Below are 23,488 nucleotides of genomic sequence, written 5' to 3'. Positions count from 1 at the left end.
AAGGACAATATTGTGTACTAAATTATTCTTTATCTTTCCTGTATCTTTTCTCATCTTTTTCGTTAAGACCATCAGGTTCTAAAGTGTGGTTTTGGTGGATCCAAAAATTCTCTCTTCTCCTTCTCGCCGTGGTGTCCCACTCGGTGTTGACTTCTATGATTTGGAAGGTAACATTATCAAAAGATATTATATATAAACGGACAAACATCAATTCCTTTCTCCTAAAAGTTGCCATCCTAAACACTGCTCCCGTGGCATCCCATTCAGCCAGGCATTGCGAATCAAGAGAATATGCTCTACTGAAAATACGCAAAATGCTAGACTTGGACAACTACGTAAACATCTAGTTGTTCGAGGATACAATAACAACATCATTGATAGCGCTTTCGAAAGAGCAAACAAAACTAGTCGCCAAGAACTTCTAGAGTACAAAGATAAGAATAAAGCAGCTAACAGAACACCCCTTGTACTCACTTACCATCCTGATTTTAAAAATGTGTCTTCCATTGTTCAGAAGCATTGGAAAATTATAGAAAATGATTCAAATCTTAAAAAAGTATTTTCCTCACCACCAGTCATGGCCTTCAGAAGACCTAAAAACATCCGTGACAAATTAGTGACATCTGTATTAGCAAAGCAGCCTACTCCATCTCCCGGTTGCTACAAACAATGTGGTCGAAGGAACTGCTTGTGTTGTAAAGCTGCCAATACAAGCAGTTCTTTCATCAGCTCCGTTACTAAACAAAATTATACCATCTACTCAAATTCCAACTGTAAAACGGAGAACTCAATTTATATATTAACATGTGACACATGTGGCATTCAGTATGTGGGAGAAACAATGGACAAATTTAATATTCGGCTCAATAACCATCGTTCATGGTACAAAACCAACAAAAACTGTCCTCTCACAAGACATCTTCGTTCAACGAAACATTCTTTTGATAATGTTACCTTCCAAATCATAGAAGTCAACACCGAGTGGGACACCACGGCGAGAAGGAGAAGAGAACATTTTTGGATCCACCAACTCCACACTTTAGAACCTGATGGTCTTAACGAAAAAGATGAGAAAAGATACAGGAAAGATAAAGAATAATTTAGTACACAATATCGTCCTTTTTATCCTGTAATATTGGCCAATGGACGTTGCTAACTTCAACTACCAATTTTGTAAAAATCTTGAACTTCATCCAAATTATGTATTATTTTCAAGGCAGCTAAATTCAAGTGCAACATATACATTGAGCTGCAAAAGTTTCTTATCATCTACATCCGATTTCACCTGGATAGATGCACGCTTGATAAAGCTAGTTAGTCTAGCGAAATATTGCGTTTATTTTCATCATTTTGTAAATATTTTAAACATTCTTATATTTACATACTAAATAGTGTGTTAAAATTACATTGTTAGGCAATCTATAATTTTATTTGTGTAATTGAATTAATCTCTGTACTGATTAATCCACACTCCCATAGATTTGTATGTCATGTGCTGCTATTTATAGGCACTTATATTGTTAAAATAATTGACACCGAAGAAGGCTATTTGTTAAGCCGAAATATTTGTCAACACGATTTATTAACAACATCTTCGTATAATACCATCTTATATTAGTATCGTTGTGCAAATCTCTAGACTTATATATATATATATATATATATATATATATATATATATATATATAAACAAGTCTAAATTGAAAACAACGTTCAAACCTATGTATATATATATATATATATATATATATATGTATGTCTGCCTATGTGTAGTGACAACTGTAAATTATACCTTGTCCATCGGATTTCTTATGATTAAGAAATGCCAGGCTTTAGAATATTTATAAAGTGCCTAGAAAATCAACCTAACAATGTTAGAGTAGATTTGATTCTTTACTTCCTCCCCAAGCGGGGCTGGAACCTGTACTTTTCACTTCATACTTCTACGGCAACACCGCCTAGCATTGCGTTCATAGTGTTGCCGTAGAAGTATGAAGTGAAAAGTACAGGATAGCTATAGTTAGAAGAGGGGATAAGGCGTCTGCGCAATGCTAGGCGGTGTTGCCGTAGAAGTATGAAGTGAAAAGTACAGGTTCCAGCCCCGCTTGGGGAGGAAGTAAAGAATCAAATCTACTCTAACATTGTTAGGTTGATTTTCTAGGCACTTTATATATATATATATATATATATATATATATATATATATAATTCGTCTAAACATCAGCCCAACAATGTTAGATCTGTAAATCTGTTTTCGCAAATTTTTTTTTGTTCTTCCCTCCCGGGATTCGAACTCATGCTACTGAGATATCTTGGCACCAAATCGCCTTGCACTATGCCCGACGCGCTAGACCACTCGACCACCTAGGCTCTAAATAATAAAGCTTTCGGTGGCCGGGTGTTACCTTTCCTCGTCAGTTTTAATCTAGTGTCATAACACAGTACATGATATATAAGGCATGAAGATGGAATTGTTACAGATCAGCTGAATTATCTATTGTAGTAAAGGATCCTACAAATTAATGTAAGATGCAATCACAGAAATAATTATATTATAAGTACGTCTGAACCAGTGACGACTCTACAACAGATTTTATCCATCGGATCACCAGCAGTGATATATATATATATATATAAGTCTAAAGATTAGCTAATTTTACACATACAATTAGTATTGTAAAAACTATCGACACTGACGAAGGCTATTTGTTAAGCCGAAATATTTGTCAACACGATTTTATAACATCATCTTCGTATATTACCATCTTATGTTAGTACCGTTGTGCAAATCTTTAGACTTATATAAATTTTCCTTATCTGCGCAGTATCGTCTATTCTAGACGATCCGGTACATATTTAATTTGCTGGTTGGTCTTTTTCATAGACTTCTATATATATATATATATATATATATATATATATATATATATATATATATATATATATATATATATAAAAGTTTAAATTGAAAACAACGTTCAAACCTATGATTGCGTTGGATAAAAACCGCAATTTTTATACGTGTGCATGTAAAACAAATTTCTTGGTAGAGGGGTCTAAATACAGCACAAACAACAATTTCCAAAAGACCAAAAAAAGTGAAAAAGTCTATTTTATCAAAACGCATTTGACTAACAGGTCGAACAACTGATGTTCTTAAACCCTGCTGACTGCCATTGGCGATTGCCAAATAAATTGATCACCAGATCTAACAAAATGGATCTTAATATTAATTTAATACCAAACAGAAAACAATAAACTTGTGGAAAAGATGGTATACCACAAACATGAGGTGCAAAAATTTGTACACCATATCCGGATTTCGACAATTAATGTCTCTTCAGTGATTTTAGGGATCGAAACGGTATTTGGAAGGCAATATAATTTACCTCAATTTAGGAAAGACTCTTGAATTTTAAAGAGTCGAAATAGGATGAACGGATCATATAAACACGAAGGAGAATATAATACAAGCCCAAACGAAAAAATATATAAAAGTCTAAATTGAAAACAACGTTTAAACCTATGATTGCGTTGGATAAAAACCGCAATTTTTATACGTGTGCATGTAAAATAAATTTCTTGGTAGAGGGGTCTAAATACAGCACAAACAACAATTTCCAAAAGACCAAAAAAAGTAAAAAAGTCTATTTTAACAAAACGCATTTGACTAACAGGTCGAACAACTGATGTTCTTAAACCGTGCTGACTGCCATTGGCGATTGCCAAATAAATTGATCACCCGATCTAATAAAATGTATCTTAATATTAATTTAATACCAAACAGAAAACAATAAACTAGTGGAAAAGATGGTATACCACAAACATAAGGTGCAAAAATTTGTACACCATATCCGGATTTCGACAATTAATGTCTCTTCAGTGATGTTAGGGAACGAAACGTTATTTGGAAGGCCATATAATTTACCTCAATTTAGGAAAGACTCTTGAATTTTAAAAAGTCGAAATAGGATGAACGGATCATATAAACCCGAAGGAAAATATAAAACAAGCCCAAACGAAAAGATATAAATAAGTCTAAATTGAAAACAACGTTCAAACCTATGATTGCGTTGGATAAAAACCGGAATTTTTTATACGTGTGCATGCAAACCAAATTTCTTGGTAGAGGGGTCTAAATACAGCACAAACAACAAGTTCCAAAAGACCAAAAGTGAAAAAGTATATTTAAACAAAACGCATTTGACTAACAGGTCGAACAACGGATGTTCTTAAACCGTGCCGACTGCCATTGGCGATTGTCAAATAAACGGATCACAAGATGTAACAAAATGGATCTTTATTTAATTTATTAATTCAATAATACCAAACAGAAAACAATAAACTTGCAGAAAAGATGGCATACCGCAAACACGAGGTGCAAAAATTTGTACATCATATCCGGATTTCGACAATTAATGTCTCAGTGATATATATATATTGAAAGTAGAAGGTTTATACATCCCTGTTTGTATTGAATTGATCTAAGATATTATATTGTGTTTATGTCTAGCTTATGTCAGTTGTTCTTTATTTTTGGGAAATATCATTAAAAGCATTTACCGTTCAAAAAATCTTATTACCTTAAGATCTTATGATGATATTCAGTGTCATACACATGTAAAGCAGATATTTTCTTAATTCTAGGTTTTTCTCAATATAAATTTTCTAACACATTTCTGATTTAATGTTTGTACTGTATTTCATTTATGAAACATGGTCAATGACACTGACACCATAATGGACTGCAACCTTTATACAGAAACAATAATAATCATGACCATATATTATCATATCAATGCATATGCTATGCACATGGTTTAAATTTACATTTTATTTCAACTTATTTCGAACAGGCAATACTCAAACTGGTGTCTTCACATTTAGTTAACATTGAAGATGATACACTGAAAACACAACTGATTGGTAAGAAAAAAAATCTGTTGCAACCTGAATTCAAAGTAATGTCATGACATTGTTTCAATCAGTATTTACAGCAAATCTGCCGTTATTTATTTTTGTTTTTTTTTTATCAAACTTCCCAAGTTTCCTGGAATCCAAACAATTTAGAGTCAACTATTGCATTAACACTTGAATGCAGGGGAAGCTACATGACCAAAAACGATATAGAATCAATAACCAGAACCACCTAAGGCTAACTATGTCTGATTTACCTGGTATTTAATTGAAAACTCGAGCGTTATTTGAATGATAGCGATACAGTAAAACCTGTGTGACCCGGTCGGCAATTATACTATGTTAAAGGCCAATTTATACAGTGGATCGGTGTATTCAGGTTTCATACTTGACAGAACGTTATTGACCTGTGACGTCATATTTTTTTAGCAATAGTCTGGTCTCACTTTGGTCAGGTTTGTTTATACAACTCTTAATATGGTTCGGTTCTTATACATCCTTGGCCTTTGAATGTATAAAGTGTTAATTTTCAATATATTAACGTTTAGCTAATACTATATGAATTTGACTGATATTTAAGGGAAAAAATACCTGGCTCAGTCAAGAATTCCGATTCCGAAATTAATGAAACATGGCAATGTTTTTTGTATGACTTTTTTATCTTGAAACTTTGAAAAATTAAGAACATAAGGTGGCTATTGATACTTTTAGTTTTATGAAAGCAAAATACTCCTTTTTTTGCTCCCATTTTTGTTTCAAATAATCAATTGAATGGGAGAAATAGCATATATAATTTTATTTTTAACAAAAATGTACAAATATTTAACCTATTTTGTAGTGTGGCAAGAAAAAGAGTACGGCCTCTTTTATCCATTTTCTAAAGCCCATTATAAGAGCTATCTTTTCATATTGCATTCTAAATTCTATCGTTAAGGTTCGTTCTATTATAAAAATGGATTTTCATGTGTATTCTTTACAATTACATCCCAGCTCCTTTGTTCTACCAGGGGTGATCTGAGCAGGATCACCCTAGCTTGAGTTTCTTTGTTCTGCATGCTTTCCTTTGTTCTGTAACATTTTGGCGAGAATATCAAATCCACAATAAAACTTAGAAATATTTATACGAAATAGACTTATTATCAAAATTTGTGTCCAAAAAATCCTGTATCTATGCTGGGAATCGAACTCGAGACCTTTAGCATATCGACCCACGAGTCATACCCCTACACCAGGACGACTGGATACAAACTCTGTAAATTTAACATATTTAAACATTGTGTTCGGGGCTCAAAAAGTGTATATACTATATAGTAATAATTAAAGTATATTATAATGATTGTGTGTTCTAAGCTAGATTTTATGAAGCGTAAATGGGTTTTTATCTAATCTAGAACACCCGGGATGTAAAATAGTTATGCCATTCGGACTTGGCCATCCGGCCATCGGGGTGATCTTACACTGACACATCGCGTCCTCATGGGATAACTATTACAGACATGTCTGCACAACATGTAGATTCGTGTGCTCTATACATTTTATATTAAATACTTAACTTAAGGCAACAGTTGTTACCGATGATCGTAAATCAATACAAAAAGAGACAAATGAAGGTACTAAACAAAAACTAATAAACTGGCATGAACTCCAAAAGATATGAGACCAGTTGCGCCGACAGAGTATGCGATTCCTGGTTGCATGAAGCACCCACAACGAGACTTTCCACTAATTGAAAATGTTACAAACGCGAATAGGACACAATCAGTTAAATGCATGTTAGACGCGTCTAGACTATTCTAATGAAACGGCATTTTATAAATTACATTTTGTCACAATATTATTTAATAAAATCACTTTAATTCAGATCGTATATTAACTATATTGTGCTTAAAAATCTTTTACATCGACATAATGTCTCTCCAAAGCGGTACATTCTTCATCTCTCACCTAGCTTATTGATAAATCACTTTTATACAATTCAATGTATGCATTCTCAATTATCTTTAATCTGAATGTTAAATTGTTTCCTTAACGAACCTGTTTAGTTTTCTCTCCTTATCATAAAGGATAAATACCTGTCGCACTCCAAGTATTCGAGGAATTTTATTTTCTAAAATCGGGATCAAATTCGGTGTAAAGTATACAGGACCTTCTAAGAGAGAATAAAAAGAAATTGTCATAATCATGTGTTTCGCTGAACGATTTTTTTGGCGTGTAAATCCTTATTTTTTGTCTCGCCTGCGACGAAAGTCGCAGTATATCGAGACATAGGTATTACTATCCGGCGGTGGCCTAAACTATTTGCTTAAAGCTTTATATTTCAGAAGGAAGAAGACCTGGATGTTTCATATCTTGTATGCAGATACCTTATGTTACGAAGTTTCCGTCTGTCATATGTCCAATGTCCTTGATCTCATTTTCATGGCTCAGCGACTGCTTGAAAAAAGAATTGATTTTTTTTTTGTCATGTGAATTTCTCACTTATTATTAGTAATAGGATAACCATATTTGGTATATGGGTGTATGGAATGACTGTAATGGGTACATGTCAGTCTGGCAGGTTTATCTGACCTTGACCTCATTTTCAGGGTTCATTGGTTAATGTTAAGTTTTTGTGTTTTGGTCTGTTTTTCAAGTACTATAACATGTATAAGCAACAGGTCAACTATATTTGGTGTATGGAATGATTGTAAGGTGTACATGGCTGTCTGGCAGTTATCATCTGACCTTGACCTCATTTTCATGGTTCATTAGTCAATGTTAAGTTTTTGTGTTTTGGTCTGTTTCTCAAGTACTATAAGCAATAGGTCAATTATATTTTGTGTAAAAAAAAATTGTAAGGTGTATATGTCTGTCTGACAGCATTTATCTGACCTGAGTTTCTGTGATGTTTTTAGTTAAACCTTTATCTTTAAGACTTTCAACATAAAATCGATGGCCAGTAAAGCAGGCAAGACATATCAGCGTGTGCACTCTTGTTTATTTATAGTTTCCCAATGCTATCCTTTTTTTTTAAATAACTTTATATTAGAGAAAATAAGTTCAGTCTTAAACAAATGTTCATGTCTTATATCTACTATTTCTAACATGAGGAAATACAATGATACATTGTTGTAATTTTACTGTCACAAAAAAGAGGTGTAAGTGTTCCATTTGTATATTTGTAGATACATTGTAAATACATTTTTATACCATAATGCAACATAACAGATGTGTTGCTTTGTATCTTACATAGGCATATGCGTATGATAAGCTTCAAGATGCTTCTAGCATCTTTGAAGAGACACAAATTGTCAAAATGTACATTCGGTGAATTGAGATTGGTACCGTTAATGTTATTAAAACGTTTGAGATAATTCAAGTGTTCTTAAAAGGTTAGCATTGTCTACTTCGCATGTGCCACCCTTGGTTTGATTTATATCATTTTGTGTAGTATTTGAAAACGCTTTTAATTACATGATTTGAAAGATCTAAAACTTGTTTTACAAGCAGCGTAAGCGTACTTCCTATACATTAGTATAATATTATCTTTAAAACTTGAATTTCTCAACGGTATAGCTGTTAGTTAAACATGATTAATCTTATGAATTGTTTTAAATAGATATGAACTCTCATTTCTCTTTTTTATTCATAGGCAGACTAATTGAGTTGAATCCTATACGCATCGATTATGACAAACTATGTTTATTTATTGACATGTCTGAAAAATTTCCTTCTGTGATACTTCAACAAATAATTTCTGAATATTGTATTTTTAACAAACTTGTGATGGAAGACGTTCTTAGAGAGGAAAAACACGACCTTTTTCATAAACGAGTCAAAGCAGAACCATGTTGTGAGTGCACAACAGAATACTCTACTTACATAAAAGTAATTCCAGAAAATCTATGGGAAGCCTTGTTTAAAATGACAAAAGTAAGATCAAGTAGTTGTTTGCATTCCTGTACAGCTGAACTAAAAAAATGCTATGAACGTTTTGTTCCAAAAAGGATCGACACGTCTGTTTTGTCAGTGTCGATGCCATTGATTCTAAATATACCAAGTGTTTTAAACTATGTTATAAGTCGCTTATGCGTAAGTGGATTCAGCAATTTTCTGGTTCAGAACCAGCATACATTATACCATAGTATGGAGAAAAGGAGGTGTTGTAAGTGTAAAAATGACCCTATTGAAAAAATATTAATTAATAAAAAGGAATGGAACAAACTTTATAAAAAAGAAGATCATGTATCTTGCACGACAAAGGATTGTTGTTGTCACTTCTCAGTAATAAATGGAATTGAATACTCAAGCCTTGACGATACTCTTTTGTCCAAAATTTTTTATGTTTCGGGCCCTATAAGTGTGCTGAACAAAATTGGACAAGATAGGTTTTTATACTTTCTTAGTTGGACTGTTGATGACGAAGCTTTACGAAATGCATTAACAGAACTATCACAGATAATACACAATAAGAGTTTTTCCGATATCGTACAACACATATCATCTAGTAACGTCTCTCAATTGGGTGAGATGAAAACGCAAGAAGTTGAAGCACGTGATTGGTTGTATAGACAATTCCGACATCAAAAGGTAAGTCTTTATATATGGATATAACACATTATATTACTATTTAATTGTATATTAAAGCTTTGATTTCAAATAATTTTCTGTTTTATTGTAAATATTCTAAACAGGTTTCGCGTTTATAAATAATTATTGTCAAACCGAAATGACTACTTTTGGTCAAATCATATTGTTTCAAATTGTAAGAATAAAATTATTCAACTGAAATATATCCTCTCTGACAATGGTTAAAGGGGTACGGTAACGTATGATATAAGAACATTGTCATTTTGAGGTTTATTTGTTTTTCAGGAAACAACAGAACTATCACTTCCAATTATTGTACGTGATACAGGTATGTATTGTTTATAGATAATAATTGATTGTTATGAAATATGAAATACGAATTCCAAAAAACAAAACAAAAAATCGCACAAGACAAAGTAAGATTTACCGAAACTTTCATTGCGGAGGGCTGTTCTTATCATTGTAGCACATTTTTCTAATTCTCTATGAGAAGCGATGACCATAGTTGTCAAATTTGCCATGGAATTTGACTATTTACCAAATCAAGTACTACTGGTTTCTGTATGTAATAATTTTCTGAATCCATGAATCTAAAAGACATATGGGTTATTTACACTCTTTGACACATTCCCCATTTCCATTCTCAATTTTAGCTATCAGAGCTTACTCAAAAGTTTATTCTCATATAATTCGGCGATTATGGTAAAAGAAAGTTAATTTTGATATATATTTTTGGATATAAGAACGGTGTAGTTCATTAAGTAGGATGTATAAGTACCCGGTCTGTGTTTTTATTAGATATATTTCTATTTGTATCCATCTGATGAGTTAAGCCTTTTTCAACTGATTTTTATAGTTTGTACTTATGTTGTGCTGTTACACCACTGTCTCAGGTTAGGTGAGAGTTGAGCGCTCACAAACATGTTTAACCCCGCCACATTCTTTTGTGCCTGTCCCATGTCAGGAGCCTGTAGTTCAGTGGTTGTCGTTGGTTCATGTCTGTCATATTTGTTTTTCGTAAATTGTTTTGTTATAAATTAGGCCGTTAGTTTTCTCAATTGAATCGTTTAATAATTTTCATGTCGGTCCCTTTTATAGCCGACCATTCGGTATGGGTTTTCCTCATTTTTGAAGGCCGTACAGTTGCCTATAATTGCTAACATCCACTCCATTTAAACTTTGGTGGATAGTTGTCTCATTGGCAATCATACCACATCTCCTTTTTTTTATATTATTACACGTAAACGGTTCGACGAAAAATTATATGTTAAAAACTGAAAGCGATATGTAATTGTGGCTTAAATTCGTTGTATCACCTTTTAAAGTGTAAAATTTATATTTTGTTTGTTTTGGTAAAATAAACTTAAATAAAATATTTTGAGCAAACTATAATATAATACTAGTATCTCAATTCTTTGTTAAACATTTGAAAGGTATTTCCCATTAAAAGTCTTGATATAGTTGTGATGTACTCTTTACGACCTTTCATTTGATAACTTGAAGACAATTTAGTTTTTGCACTTAATGACCCCCATTTTTGGGGGACAGAAATTTGATATTTGAAATGTACGCTTTATGGACTTTCATTTGATATGCGACAACCTTACCATCTTAGAAGTTTGAATTTTGGCGCTTTATGACCCCACCCTTCTCTTCAGGATGGAAAAGGGGGTTTACATTTCTATTTTTGAATAGAGCTCATTTAGACGTTGTATGTGATATGTCACATGACCCCATTTGGCAAAGTCCAAAAACTGATGCAATATCGATTTATGAACTTATGAAACTTACAAAGTCAGTGCTAAACATGAAAATTTCAACCTGCTTATTTTTCTTTGTTTATTACCAAATGTTTTTGGTATTTAGTCAAACATATAACCATGTTAATCTCTTCAATTTCTGAATATTTCAGGCGGACAGCTATTGTTGATTCAGAAAATTTTGGCCCCCTCACAAAATTTCAAACTGCAATATCTCTTAAACGAAATCAGATATCTCAGATCTGCTAAGGGTAAGATGATCTGCAGATGAAGTACAGCACTGCCAAAAATTGGGCAATGCCATAGCTCATTAAGGGTACAATGAATAATTAAATATATGATACTATACCGAACTTTAGAACCGAAAGTCGCAGGAGCATGGGACTACCATCATTCAACTCAGGACCACTTGACCTTTCAAAGGTTCACAAGGTAAAGGTTATTTTGAAGGTCAATGTAAAATTCCCTCATGACCTTGACAGTGACCTAAAATTGAAGATCTTAAAATATTGCTCATTTTTGCAGTTCAAAGTAGGTTGATATCTAATATCTCAAAGATATACACAAAAAATATACATTAAATAGTCGTAACTTTTGAACGGATGGTCGGACAGTTTTGGGTCTGATGTATAAAATGAAGAGCTCTTCAAGAGGAACATTGTGTATGCTGTGTGTATTAATTTTCTCTACTTCATCATGAGATCTACCTATTGTCCAAATAAGGTCATGATATCTTCAAAAACAACCAGGGAGGAGCATGTCGAAAAAAAAACAATAAAAGGGGATGCTGAAATTCTAAACAGCGTCATCTGGTATTACTTCATGATGAGGTCTATCGATGATTCAAATTTGGTCATGATAAATGCAATAAAATTCTTTCCCAATGCAGGGGAAAGACCTTATTTAAGGTTTCTTTTAAACATCATATGAATTGACAATATCATATTCCCATTAAGAAATATTTAAGAGTTTATCAATCAATAATATAGTTAGTAAACATCAACATGTATTGTTCTTTTTTAATCTCTGACAAAGCATGGATGTTATTTAAAAAAAAAATACGACCGCATAAAAAACAAGTATAGTGGTCCCCAAATCTTTTGAAATTGATAACTGATTATTCAATTTTTCATTTTGATTGTCATTTGATCAATAGTTTTTATATGTATAATCTTTGAAAGGAAATTATGAAATGTTTAAGATGAATTGTTAATCCCTGAAGAATAATTTGAACCAAACAAACATAATTTCATTTTCTTGATTCTAGTCCTGAACTTTTCGACTTGCAAATATTCACCTTATGGACCTTTTATTTGTTTTTCCTTTGGCTAAACCGTTGTATGTTGGTCAAGTCTTTCCTTGAATATTTATTTTCATTTTCCTTTTGGCATTTTCCTCTTTTTTCATAACATAATTTATAGCTGCTTCGTCAACTAATTTGATTTATTAATATCAACATGATCACGAACATTTCATATGTTTTATTATTTTTTGGTTAATTCTAGATATGGGATACATATATATATAATTATTGTTCGGGTGAATGTGGAAAAATTGCAGACAGTCCCAAAATCTGTTGAAATGCTTATAGTTCATTCTGAAATATATGCATTTTTTAAAAAGTTTTATACAATGCAAATTTGTAACAGAACTGTATTAGCTGTTTTGTCTCTAATTTGGCTTAAGCTAAATTAAGGATTTCAAGGTTTAAACATCGCTTTTTTACAATTATTTTATCTATTGTTAGTTGGTTTGAGTGTGAAAAGTGTACAGATACCTACAGATTTTTCTTTACCTCACAGAACGTAAGTACAATCTGTTCGCAATATCATTCATAAATGAAAACGCATAACAGTCAGTAGTCCAGTGACTGTCGTTGGTTATTGTCTATCAAAATTGTGTTTCGTTTCAAAATAATTGAGCTGCATCGGATAGAAATCGACCTTATGCAAGTGCACGTATACATGTGCATGTATAAGACTTGAATTGATTTTTGGAACATTCAAATACGAAATGAAGATGAATTTTGGTCTGTTTTGTAGTGTTCTAATATCAACTCAATTTTCAAACAGTTACAGACTTTGCATATAGATTTTTCCAACACGAAATAAGTTAACAGATGTATTAATATTCATTTGTTTAAGGCCGATTTCTATCCGACGCAGTTCAATTATATTATCATATCTGTATTGTCTTTTGAATTGTTTCATATTCTGTAACCTTTTATAAATTTCTATACTGTATTGGACTTGCTCACTGTTGAAGGCCATGTGTTGATCCGTGTAAGTTTTTAAAGACCTACATGAGGCTTCTCTACAGAGATTACATCGATTAAAGTTTCTTTTTTTCTTTCTAAACTTTACTGCCATTTATTGACAAAAGGACAAAAGGCGGTACCATTTATGATATATTTGTTCAAGCGTTTCTTAATTCTTAAAATCTACAATACCTGACTGTTTTTCTATAAATAGTTTGTTATGTTTTTATTGAAAGGTTCGATCTCTACATAAATTCCCTCTTGTTTAAGAAAATTAAGTATCTCTGATTTTACTTAAATCCATTGTTGCTCATGTTGTCTGCTTGGTTTTCGATGCATTTATATAGTTTTGTGTTTTGATTATCACTACGTACACGATTGCAAGTCCATTCCTGTTATCGAGATAATCTAGAACATGTTGTCATGAAATGATTTGTAACAGGATACCCTTGTCTTACAGTTAGACAGAAAATCTCAAACAGGCATTATAATGCAATTTCTTTAAAACGATAATTTTCATTGGGCGTTGGCAAATTTTTTGAAGGGTAAGTTTCCACGTTCTACCAGTCCGTAACTGAAGAAAGCCACTATTCCGAATTCCGAATTCTTTTGGTATTTAATTTCTCAAAAAATAAACAAAGAATTAAAATTTTGTTCCTCAAAATTTTCCTTTTGTCAATATTTATACCATTCAGAAGCGTACGAAAAGTGTTTATGTTTGACATCGGGAGTATACCTATGACGTCACATTATTTAGATGCCAAAGACGATGTAACAGTTTAGCGGAATTTTTCATTTATGGCATTTTTCAAGCCAAAATATTTACTAAAATGGAAGTTATTTTAATATGTGGTATTAGAATAGAGATAGTGCATCGCTAGGTAAACTCAATTTGCGACAGTAAAATCTACGTTTTAGGAAGACCAAGCTCAAAACACAATACAGTTATCTCCTAATTACAAATACCCAATCAGGGATACTAATAAACAATAAAACGATCAAAGTCCGCGTCACATGTGGAGTCGGATCGGCTTACCCTTCCGAAGCACTTGAGATCACCCCCGGTTTTTTGTGGGGTTCGTAACGCTCAATCTTTAGTGTTTTGTGTACTGTTGTATGTCTGTTGGTCTCTTTCTTATTTTGTCATGGGTTGTCAGTTTATTTTCGACTTATGAGTTTGAATATCTCTTTTGTATCTTTTGCCTCTCTTTAACTCGATACACAAAATTAAAGATCGACCTCGGTAGACCATTAAAACATAACGATAACGTCTGTTTCATTTGTTATCAACTTGATATGAAACTTGTACAAGACTGTAAGTATGTCTATATGTTTTTGGTATATTGTGTAGTTCGTTTAGTGTATTATCAACTCCTTCTCCACATCCGTTCATACCTGCAAAAATCGTGAATGTACTCGAATGCTCCGGAAGGGTAAACAGTCTTTTAGCACCCAAAGAGTACAAAATTAATATCCGATATATACACATGTACATGATTATATATGTATATATATATGAAACATTCTCAAACTTTTCCATACCCCAAACGCGTCCGCTTCGCCGAAACTTTTCCATTATGCTCGAACGTGTCCTTAAAATTAAATATCGCCCAAACATGTCCAACGTCACTTCCACCATACGTGTCCGATAATTGTCTTCGATGAAACGTGCCTCATTTTCATCTCAGCCAGACGTGTCCGAATATTTCTATCTGCCGAAACATGCACACTTTAACATTGTTTAAGACACTTCATATACTTTTATCATCGCTTGGCGTGCATTGTCTGTTGTCGTCCGTCGTCTGTTATTGTCCGTTATCTGTTGTCGTCCGTTAACTTTTACGAACATCTTCTCTGAATCGATGGAGTTAACCAGATCCAAACTTAGCCATATTGGGATCTAGTTTATAAAATGTGTCCCATGATGCCGATTGTCAACCAACACGGCCGACATGGCTAAAATGTAACATAGGGATAAAATGCAAGTTTTGTCTATTATCTTGAAAACCGCTTAAGATAGTGAAAATCTGACAAAGACAGAAGAAATGTTCAGAATAATGAAAGTGATCACTTGTTCATTAACTTCAAAATTGTCAGACGACTTTTTATAACAGTTATTGCCCTAAAATGACGAATTTTACCATTTGTTTCATTTTCTCGACTGGATTTTTTTTCAACCAAATGTGTGATAACAAATCTCTTTTTCATAAAGATGGACACAATTGGTCGTTTTTGAAATGTGGCAGGATTGGAAATTAACACGTTTCGGTGTCTATCACTAACTAAACATGTTTGGGCGTAAAGCTACTTCATATGGACATCTTTGTCGTCGAGAGTTGTCTCATTTGCAATCATATCATATCTTCTTTTTTTTTATATGTTTGAGGGATTGGACACGTTCGAGGGTGATGACACGTTTCTGAATGTTGCATATATAAACAAAGTCAAAATATTCCACACAAGATAGCGATATAAAAAAAAAATAAGAAAGATGATTCAAAGTTCGTTTTGTATTGTAATCATTTACATTATTTCAACCGAAAAGAAAATAATAATGTTAAACACAGAAAGACATATATATTGATACAATGAACGTTGTCAATGGTTCGTAACGTTATAGACACATTCGATTAATAACAAGGAAAGCAACGTTCCTTTTTATTATTTTATGTTGTATTTGCGACATGCCATAGCTTCTGTTTTCATAAAAGCTCTTCATAATAAAGCCATTGAACCAAAGGTTTCTTATGATAAAGTTGTCACTTGGAATAGTGTGTTCTTGTCACATAGTAACCGCTGCGGTATATGTGTGACATCGACAAGTTTTACAGTTAACATTACGAGTTATATGATCGATACGTGTCTCAACTCACTATAGAAGTATCTTTGCGGTTTTAAATCTCAAGAGTCTATAATCTTATTTGCAAATTAACCAATTGTATCATGACATTTTGGGTGAGTTTGATTTCGAATGACATTTGACATCATTAAATGTATCGCTTACAATGTCGACACACAGTCTCGCTCTGGTTTGAATTCATGCGGTGCCATAATTTGAATATTCATCGGTGATCTACTTACTGCTGTTTTATCTGCTTTTACACTTTTCCATCGGCAAAAAATCATCAAATATACCAACCTATAATTCGATACGTCAGATAAACCGCGAAATTCAATGTGGGAAGACTCATCTTAAGACGTTCAAGAAGTTTTGTTGGTTCTCCTTGACATTTTATGAATTAGGTTTTCTAATTTTTGCACGCGCATCTGATGACGGTAGAATTGTATAGAATAGTGGCTCATTATTATGCATGGTAACGTTTCGTTTACTTGTAAATGGTGCAAATTTTAGGAATTTTTAGAAATGCATAGCCTATTTAATTTTGTCTTTACAAGTTAATTGTAGTAATATTGATTGTTATCTTTTTCAGTCAAAAATTCACAGACATCACTTCCGAAGAAAATAATTTTTTAGTTGTGGTTTATGGATTAACAAAAATAGTGTATCCTGTAATAAGAAAACATTTCAATACAGAATGTCCTGCTGAAGTGTTAGATAAAATACGTATGGGTATTTACGCACATTATTGTAACGATTCGAATAATGGCGAGTATAAAAGTCTAAAGAAAAGAACACATCTAACAGAGAAGCAACGAGAACAACTTTTTTCCCCAAAACGTTAGTTTATTATCTTACATACATTGCAGAACGTCAGTCGGCATTCATGCAAAACTTTGTCTGTGTCTTTGAACTATTTGCTGGTCTTTGATATTTCTATGTATAGCATAGTTAGAAACAAAAGGCTAGCTATAAAGATATCTGAACGCATTTTATAATTTATTTTACCACTCTTAATGATTCCGTCTTTTTTAAAGTGCGCGAATCACTTTCAGTAACAACAAAAATGGACTTAGTTTATAAATGTATATTTTCTTTTTATAACCAGTCTAAAAGGGTACAACATCACCAAAAAATAACAATAAAATGAATAAATGTAACTATAAATATTTCGGATAACAGATATCCTTCATCATATGCAGTATGATCACGATGTAAAATGAATCATATCAAACTATTCTGATTATAAAACTATAACATTCTTCAATTCTATACAGTAAAACAGGTCATGATTCATTTTACATCGTGTTCATACTGATGAAGGATATCTGTTATCCGAAATATTTATAGTTACATTTGTTCATATTATTGTTATTTTTTGGTGTACCCTTTTAGACTGGTTATATATTATATTTTGTAGTGTACTGTATCATATTTATATGATCCATCGCCCCGTAAGATTTATCGTTGGCTATTATTCAGTCATTTAATTATTTTTTTTATAAATATATTAATATGTATTTTTTGTCGGAAACTTCTTTTGTCACTTTAAAACCACATAACATTATAGCATCATAAACTATAATTTATAACACGAGATACGATATACATCTCACAGTTTTCATTTGTTACCTTTTATTAAATACCGAAATCGTTAATGATGAAGCTTTATGGCATTACATGTTACCTAAAATCATTAAGGAACACAAATTATATGTTAATCATATTTATCATTCAGAGGAAGATTCGAATACATTTGATTTGGAATTGATGATTTTCCTTTTAAAACAAAGACCTGAAGAAGAAAAAGGGAAGAAAGACGATGATTATCAATTAGATGTCATTGATAGCATCAGAAGAGAAATTTTTCAAAGTAGTAGCGGAATGTTAAACGTAACAAAGTTTAATATCACCATGGAAAGCATTACTAAGGTATGCTGAAAACACTTTTCCTTTGACATTTTAAACATAGTTAAAAGTATGATTTAAAATCATTTTATCAGTTGTAGACTTATATAAATTTAAGGACGAGTCAATTTTGTCAGACTAATTTACGATTTGGTCATATATGTAGGGTGTATTCTATTATGAATGATAGCCATTATAAAAATTACATATTAAGTTGTAGGGTCATATAAATTTAAGGACGAGGCAATTTTGTCAGACTTATTTATGATTTGGTCATGGTTTGTATTATACTATAAGTGATACCCTTTATACACATCGATTGCCATTAGACTGAATTGAAGATTCATTTAGGATCAGTTGATTCTCACTATTTGATTACTTTAGTTTATTATGTAAGTTAGACCTCTATTGGAATATTTTTTTTTTTTATATAAAAATGTAAACTGTGTATGTATATGAAGAAATGTAAACGATTAATATGAAATATTTCGTCCTGAAGCTTCCTTATTTCTGTGATTTGATATAAACGAATTGTAATTTCAGGCAGTATTGCACTTAGGAGGAGCAATTCAAGAGGAAAATCTGTTAAACCTACATCACATTAAAAATATATTAGGTTAGTAATATAAAATAATAATACAAACGGGCATCTCTAAATGTCAGTCCATTAAAGTTTTAAGACTGTAACTGTTTAAAATGTCTATTAAAATGCAACAGTAGTTTCACTATTTCCAAAACCGGTCCATCTATTTGAAAATGCAAATAAACATTATAAAGGAAAGGTAACATTTAGAAAAATGTTTTTGTTACAAAATAGGGAAATCTCCAGTTATCGTTTGTGCACATCGATTTTTTAACACAATTTAAAAGAAAATGTGCGGAGAAAAGATGGATGTGTATCTATTTATATATTGTACTTACTCGTATGTCTGGATTTGTAACACACTCAAGAATCAAAAAATCCAAAATTAAAACAACGTTCTACTAGATAAAATAAACAAAAATGCTATCGATAGCCTTCATTTTCGGAAGACAAGTATCTTGCAGATAATATGAAATTCCTCCGCCTAAGGAGGTATATTAATCACCCCGAACTGGGAAGATACAGATAAAACACAAGATTTGTTAATTGGTCAATTACAAGTTCATTGATAATCATTTCCGTAATCTGTTTGTTTTGTTGTCTTTATTCTTCAATTCATTTTCTTATTTCTTTTGTTTTAAGTTTATACATATGTGTTTTATCTATAGGGTTATGTGCAACACGAAATTTTTTTAAAAAGAACACGTTATAAATTTCATGCTTCCCAAGCGCTTTTCTGTGTTTACCTTCATCAGGAACGTTCAACACGGAATATTTGAAAGACAAGGATATATAAGAACCGAAACAGTTGAAGAGCTATACAACTAAAAAGGACCCCAAAAAAATAGCCAAATCCATTTAAGGTCAACAAAATTGTCTTTTAATTTTCGTGTCACTGGTTTCCAGTCTCATGTTCATATTATTAACAACTTCTATTGTTCATATATTCTGTAAAATAGGGAAATCAGGTGCTCTGGAAGATTAGCAAATTCTACCTTGATCCAAAATTCGTAATCATCAATTCCCTTAGTAAATATGTTTCAGAGGTTAGTGTGACGTCCATTTTCGCTGAAATAGTATACATTATTGTTTGGGGGCCAACTGAAGCCCGTCTCCGGGTGCGGGATTTTCTCGCTGTGTTGAAGACCCATTTGTGGCCTTGGGCTGTTTTCTGCTCTCTTGTCGGGTTGTTGGCTCTTTGACACATTCCCCGTTTCCATTCTCAATTTTAGTTATATTGTCAAAGACAGGGATCTTAAGAGCAGCTTTTTCCCTTCATTTTATTTAAATACCAAAAACTCGCTAATGGCAATGCACACAACATAATGAAATCCAGAATAGGCGTACTAGAAGTCTGCAAATAGATTTTGTTCTTCAATAGGTCATGATATTCTTGAATGTAATCACTTGTTTTTATTACCGATCATGCATAAATTCTATATTTTGAGAGGTAGAAAGTTGTCAAAGTGTTCTTATGATTTTTATTTCAGAATAAGATCAGAAGGGATATGGCACTGACGCATAATCAAGTGATAGTTGGAACGAACGGACATTATCTTATACAAGAATAGCATACATTTCATTAAGGAATGAAGAAATTAGAATGTATAGTGGTTAATCCTTTTTCATGGACTACAAAGCATATGTTGGAGAGAAACTTATAGTCATATATGATTGTTTTATATCAAATCGCCTCAGTAACAACTAACACCAATTTCATATATGTATGTAGAGCATTTAGTTATAACATGTAAGAGGGCATTATACATTTATATTTATAAGTAAATCCTTTATCGTTTACAAATCTTGTTTATTTTGTTTATAAAATATTCTTCTATACACTAAAAAAACGTATTCATTTTGTACTGCAAAAAAAATTGAATTGATACTTTTTCCTAATTAAAATTATGTATACTTATCATTAATCAGTATCGACCTAAACATTAAAAAATAACAATTACAGCAGAATGCATTGAGTGTGTAGGTAAAGGTAATATCTTTGGTTAGCTTGCTTGCTAGCTGAACCTTGAAGTCATTATTAGGTTAGGTAAACTACCCTCCTTTAAGAGTAGACTAGTCCGACAGATAACCAATCTATTTCTGTAGGACTAGACTACTCAGAAAGGAGGGTAGTATACCTAACCTAATAATGACTTCACGGTTCAGCTAACAAGCAAGCTAACATAAGATTCTACCTTTATCTACACACTCAATGCATTCTGCTGTAATGCGGTGTATAAATGAACGGATCAAAATGATTTATCAGTCGTCACCATTTATCTTCCTAAGAAAAAAAAGGTGCCAATGTTAAATGTATGAAAAATCTAGAGAGAATCATTTCCCGCCAAATTTTCAATGGCTTATATCTCGAAAACAAGGACACTGACCCTTCATTTTTTCCTGCTTTTTTATTTCCTGTATCTATATACTATCAATTTATAACAGTCTTTCTAAAAGCTTGTTATTTTGAAACAGAGAAACGAACATTAAATCCATTGGATGTTGGATGTGTACTGATTGATATTTTAGTCTTGAATACATGATTTTTTTATCAGTTGTTATTGGCTTTCAACTAGTTTTCAATTACTGTGAGTACTCTCAGATCTTTACTTTATGTCTTTTTTGTTTTTGTTAGTTTTTTTGTGCTTTGTATCGATGAGTTAAGCTCGTTTCAACTGATCTTTATTTTATAGTTTGTTCTTATGCTGTACATGTTACACCACTGCCCAGGTAAGGGGAGGGCTAAGCGTCAGCAAACACGTTAAACCCAGCCATACTATGTGTGTGCCTGTCCCAATTCAGGAGCCTGTAATTCACTGGTTGTCGTTTGTTGCTGTATATCATTTTTGTTTATTGTTTTATACATAAATCAATTTTCTTGTTTGAATTGTTTTACATTTGTTATTTCTGGGCCTTTTATAGATAACTATGCGATATGGGTTTTTGCTCATTATTGAAGGCCGTACGGTGACCTCTAATCGTTAACTTCTACGTCATTTGGTTTCCGGTCTCTGGTGGAGAGTTGTCTCATTGGCAATCATACCACATCTTATTATATTTATAATGACATTCATTTTACAATTTGAACAAATTGTCTATACTATTCAACAAATAGCGTTATTTGCTTTTTTTGCGACAATTTGAGATGCATTAATGAAGAAAATTGCTATTTGAAACTGTGCTAAAATGGAATTTTACCATGAATTTTCTATATCCAGCCTGATCAGGATTGTCGACGAGAGAATAAGTAATATGAAAAAACAAATTATCGATAGCAAAACTTGATTGTACCATGGGAATATGAGTGATAGGAGTTGCGGGGTATGCGTAAATGAGACAGCATGCAAACGACACACATATAATATTTTGTTTTAATAAAGAGTATTATTGTATACATGTAGCTGTTCCTTTTGTCACCGGTTCTGGACATGCACCCATTGTTTTGGTGTGTTCTCTTCAGGTGGTAATATCGACTGGATTAAAAGTTTCCGAAACTTATTATATAGTTAATTTTCTAACTGCAAGGGTTAACTACGAAATAGCCATGTGTTCATAACGTTGCTTTCCTAGCCCTGTAGTCCAAACCTTCAAACTGTGCACTACGCATTTTCCGCTCTTCACACCAGTCCACATACATCGCAGAAAATACATATTTTGACAATTGTTCATTTGATCTCGTCCTGAATTAGATCATCCTTGAAATATTTGCCACTAGACGTTAGGTATCGTGAAATATTTTCCACTGGACGTTAGACAACCAACACTCGGATAAGCTTTCCGATATTGTACTTCTAGTAATCCTGATAATAAATGTATTTCTCATGTATTTATCAAAGTTGTACAAAAATCGAACATGTAAAAATGTTGTGTGTTTATAGTTGACTATTGTTTGGTTAATTATAGTAAGGTCGGTTCGATTGGGATATTGAGTTCATGCACGAGTGAACTCAGGTGATTTAAAGTCATTCGAGCCATTGCAGTCAAAGTGTACAGTAGCATTTTATTAGTTTATCTTCAACTTGTACTTTTCGTAATATGGCAAGTTCTGAACGTGAAGAAAATCACGTTTATGATCTTTTATGATATTATGATACTGACATAACAATAAAGATATGGTAACCAAAATTGCAGACATAACCTTGAACAATTTTAAACAGTATTTAAATAGTAAAATTGATAGCCTAAAGATGGAACTTCTGGAAGACGCGACGAATAAATCAGAAACCTTGTTATAAACAGCTTAAATCAAGACTTTCTTATAAGTTTAAGTTATAGTAAGCATGTTCAGCACGAATTTAATTCTGAAATTGATTATATAGTATCCAGGATCAAACGTGCAGCCGAGAGTGATGAATATTCTAAAGTCGTGGATATTAGCTATGACCTTATGGAGAAAATTCTTAAGCGGAACAAGTGTAGTAAGATCGCTGACAAGTCACCAGCAGAATGGGATACAGTCAAAGAATACCTATCAGACGAGCTTGCTTAGGATTCCTAGGATGAGAAGAAAATTAGGTCTGCTGTAACACGGACCTAGACGGACCTAGACGGACCAAGTAGCACAAGGAACAAGAGCGTTTTAAAGATCAAGGTGATAAGTATTGTTTACATCATGTATTGTTTTTCATCATATTGAATTTAAAATTTATTATAAA

General features: G+C 32.5%; 1 protein-coding gene across 1 annotated transcript in view; it reads left to right on the top strand.

Moving 5' to 3' along the window:
• The window catches only part of LOC127721351 (uncharacterized), a 31,783-nt gene extending 11,146 nt beyond the window's left edge, over window positions 1–20,637 (top strand). Inside the window, exons 4-11 of the mRNA XM_052228099.1 lie at window positions 4,857–4,926; window positions 8,549–9,486; window positions 9,772–9,814; window positions 12,994–13,051; window positions 16,935–17,182; window positions 18,081–18,274; window positions 18,794–18,866; window positions 20,324–20,637. Of these exons, the coding sequence (XP_052084059.1) occupies window positions 4,857–4,926; window positions 8,549–9,486; window positions 9,772–9,814; window positions 12,994–13,051; window positions 16,935–17,182; window positions 18,081–18,274; window positions 18,794–18,866; window positions 20,324–20,328 (1,629 nt within the window). The 3' untranslated portion in view covers window positions 20,329–20,637. The remainder of the gene's footprint in view (window positions 1–4,856; window positions 4,927–8,548; window positions 9,487–9,771; window positions 9,815–12,993; window positions 13,052–16,934; window positions 17,183–18,080; window positions 18,275–18,793; window positions 18,867–20,323) is intronic.
• The last annotated feature ends 2,851 nt before the right edge of the window (window positions 20,638–23,488 follow it).

The sequence above is a fragment of the Mytilus californianus genome, unplaced genomic scaffold (genome assembly GCF_021869535.1).
Source record: "Mytilus californianus isolate M0D057914Y unplaced genomic scaffold, xbMytCali1.0.p SCAF_12, whole genome shotgun sequence".
Taxonomy (NCBI): domain Eukaryota; kingdom Metazoa; phylum Mollusca; class Bivalvia; order Mytilida; family Mytilidae; genus Mytilus; species Mytilus californianus.
The sequence above is the reverse complement of the archived record's forward strand: the minus strand, read 5'-3'. Positions and strand labels throughout refer to the sequence as shown.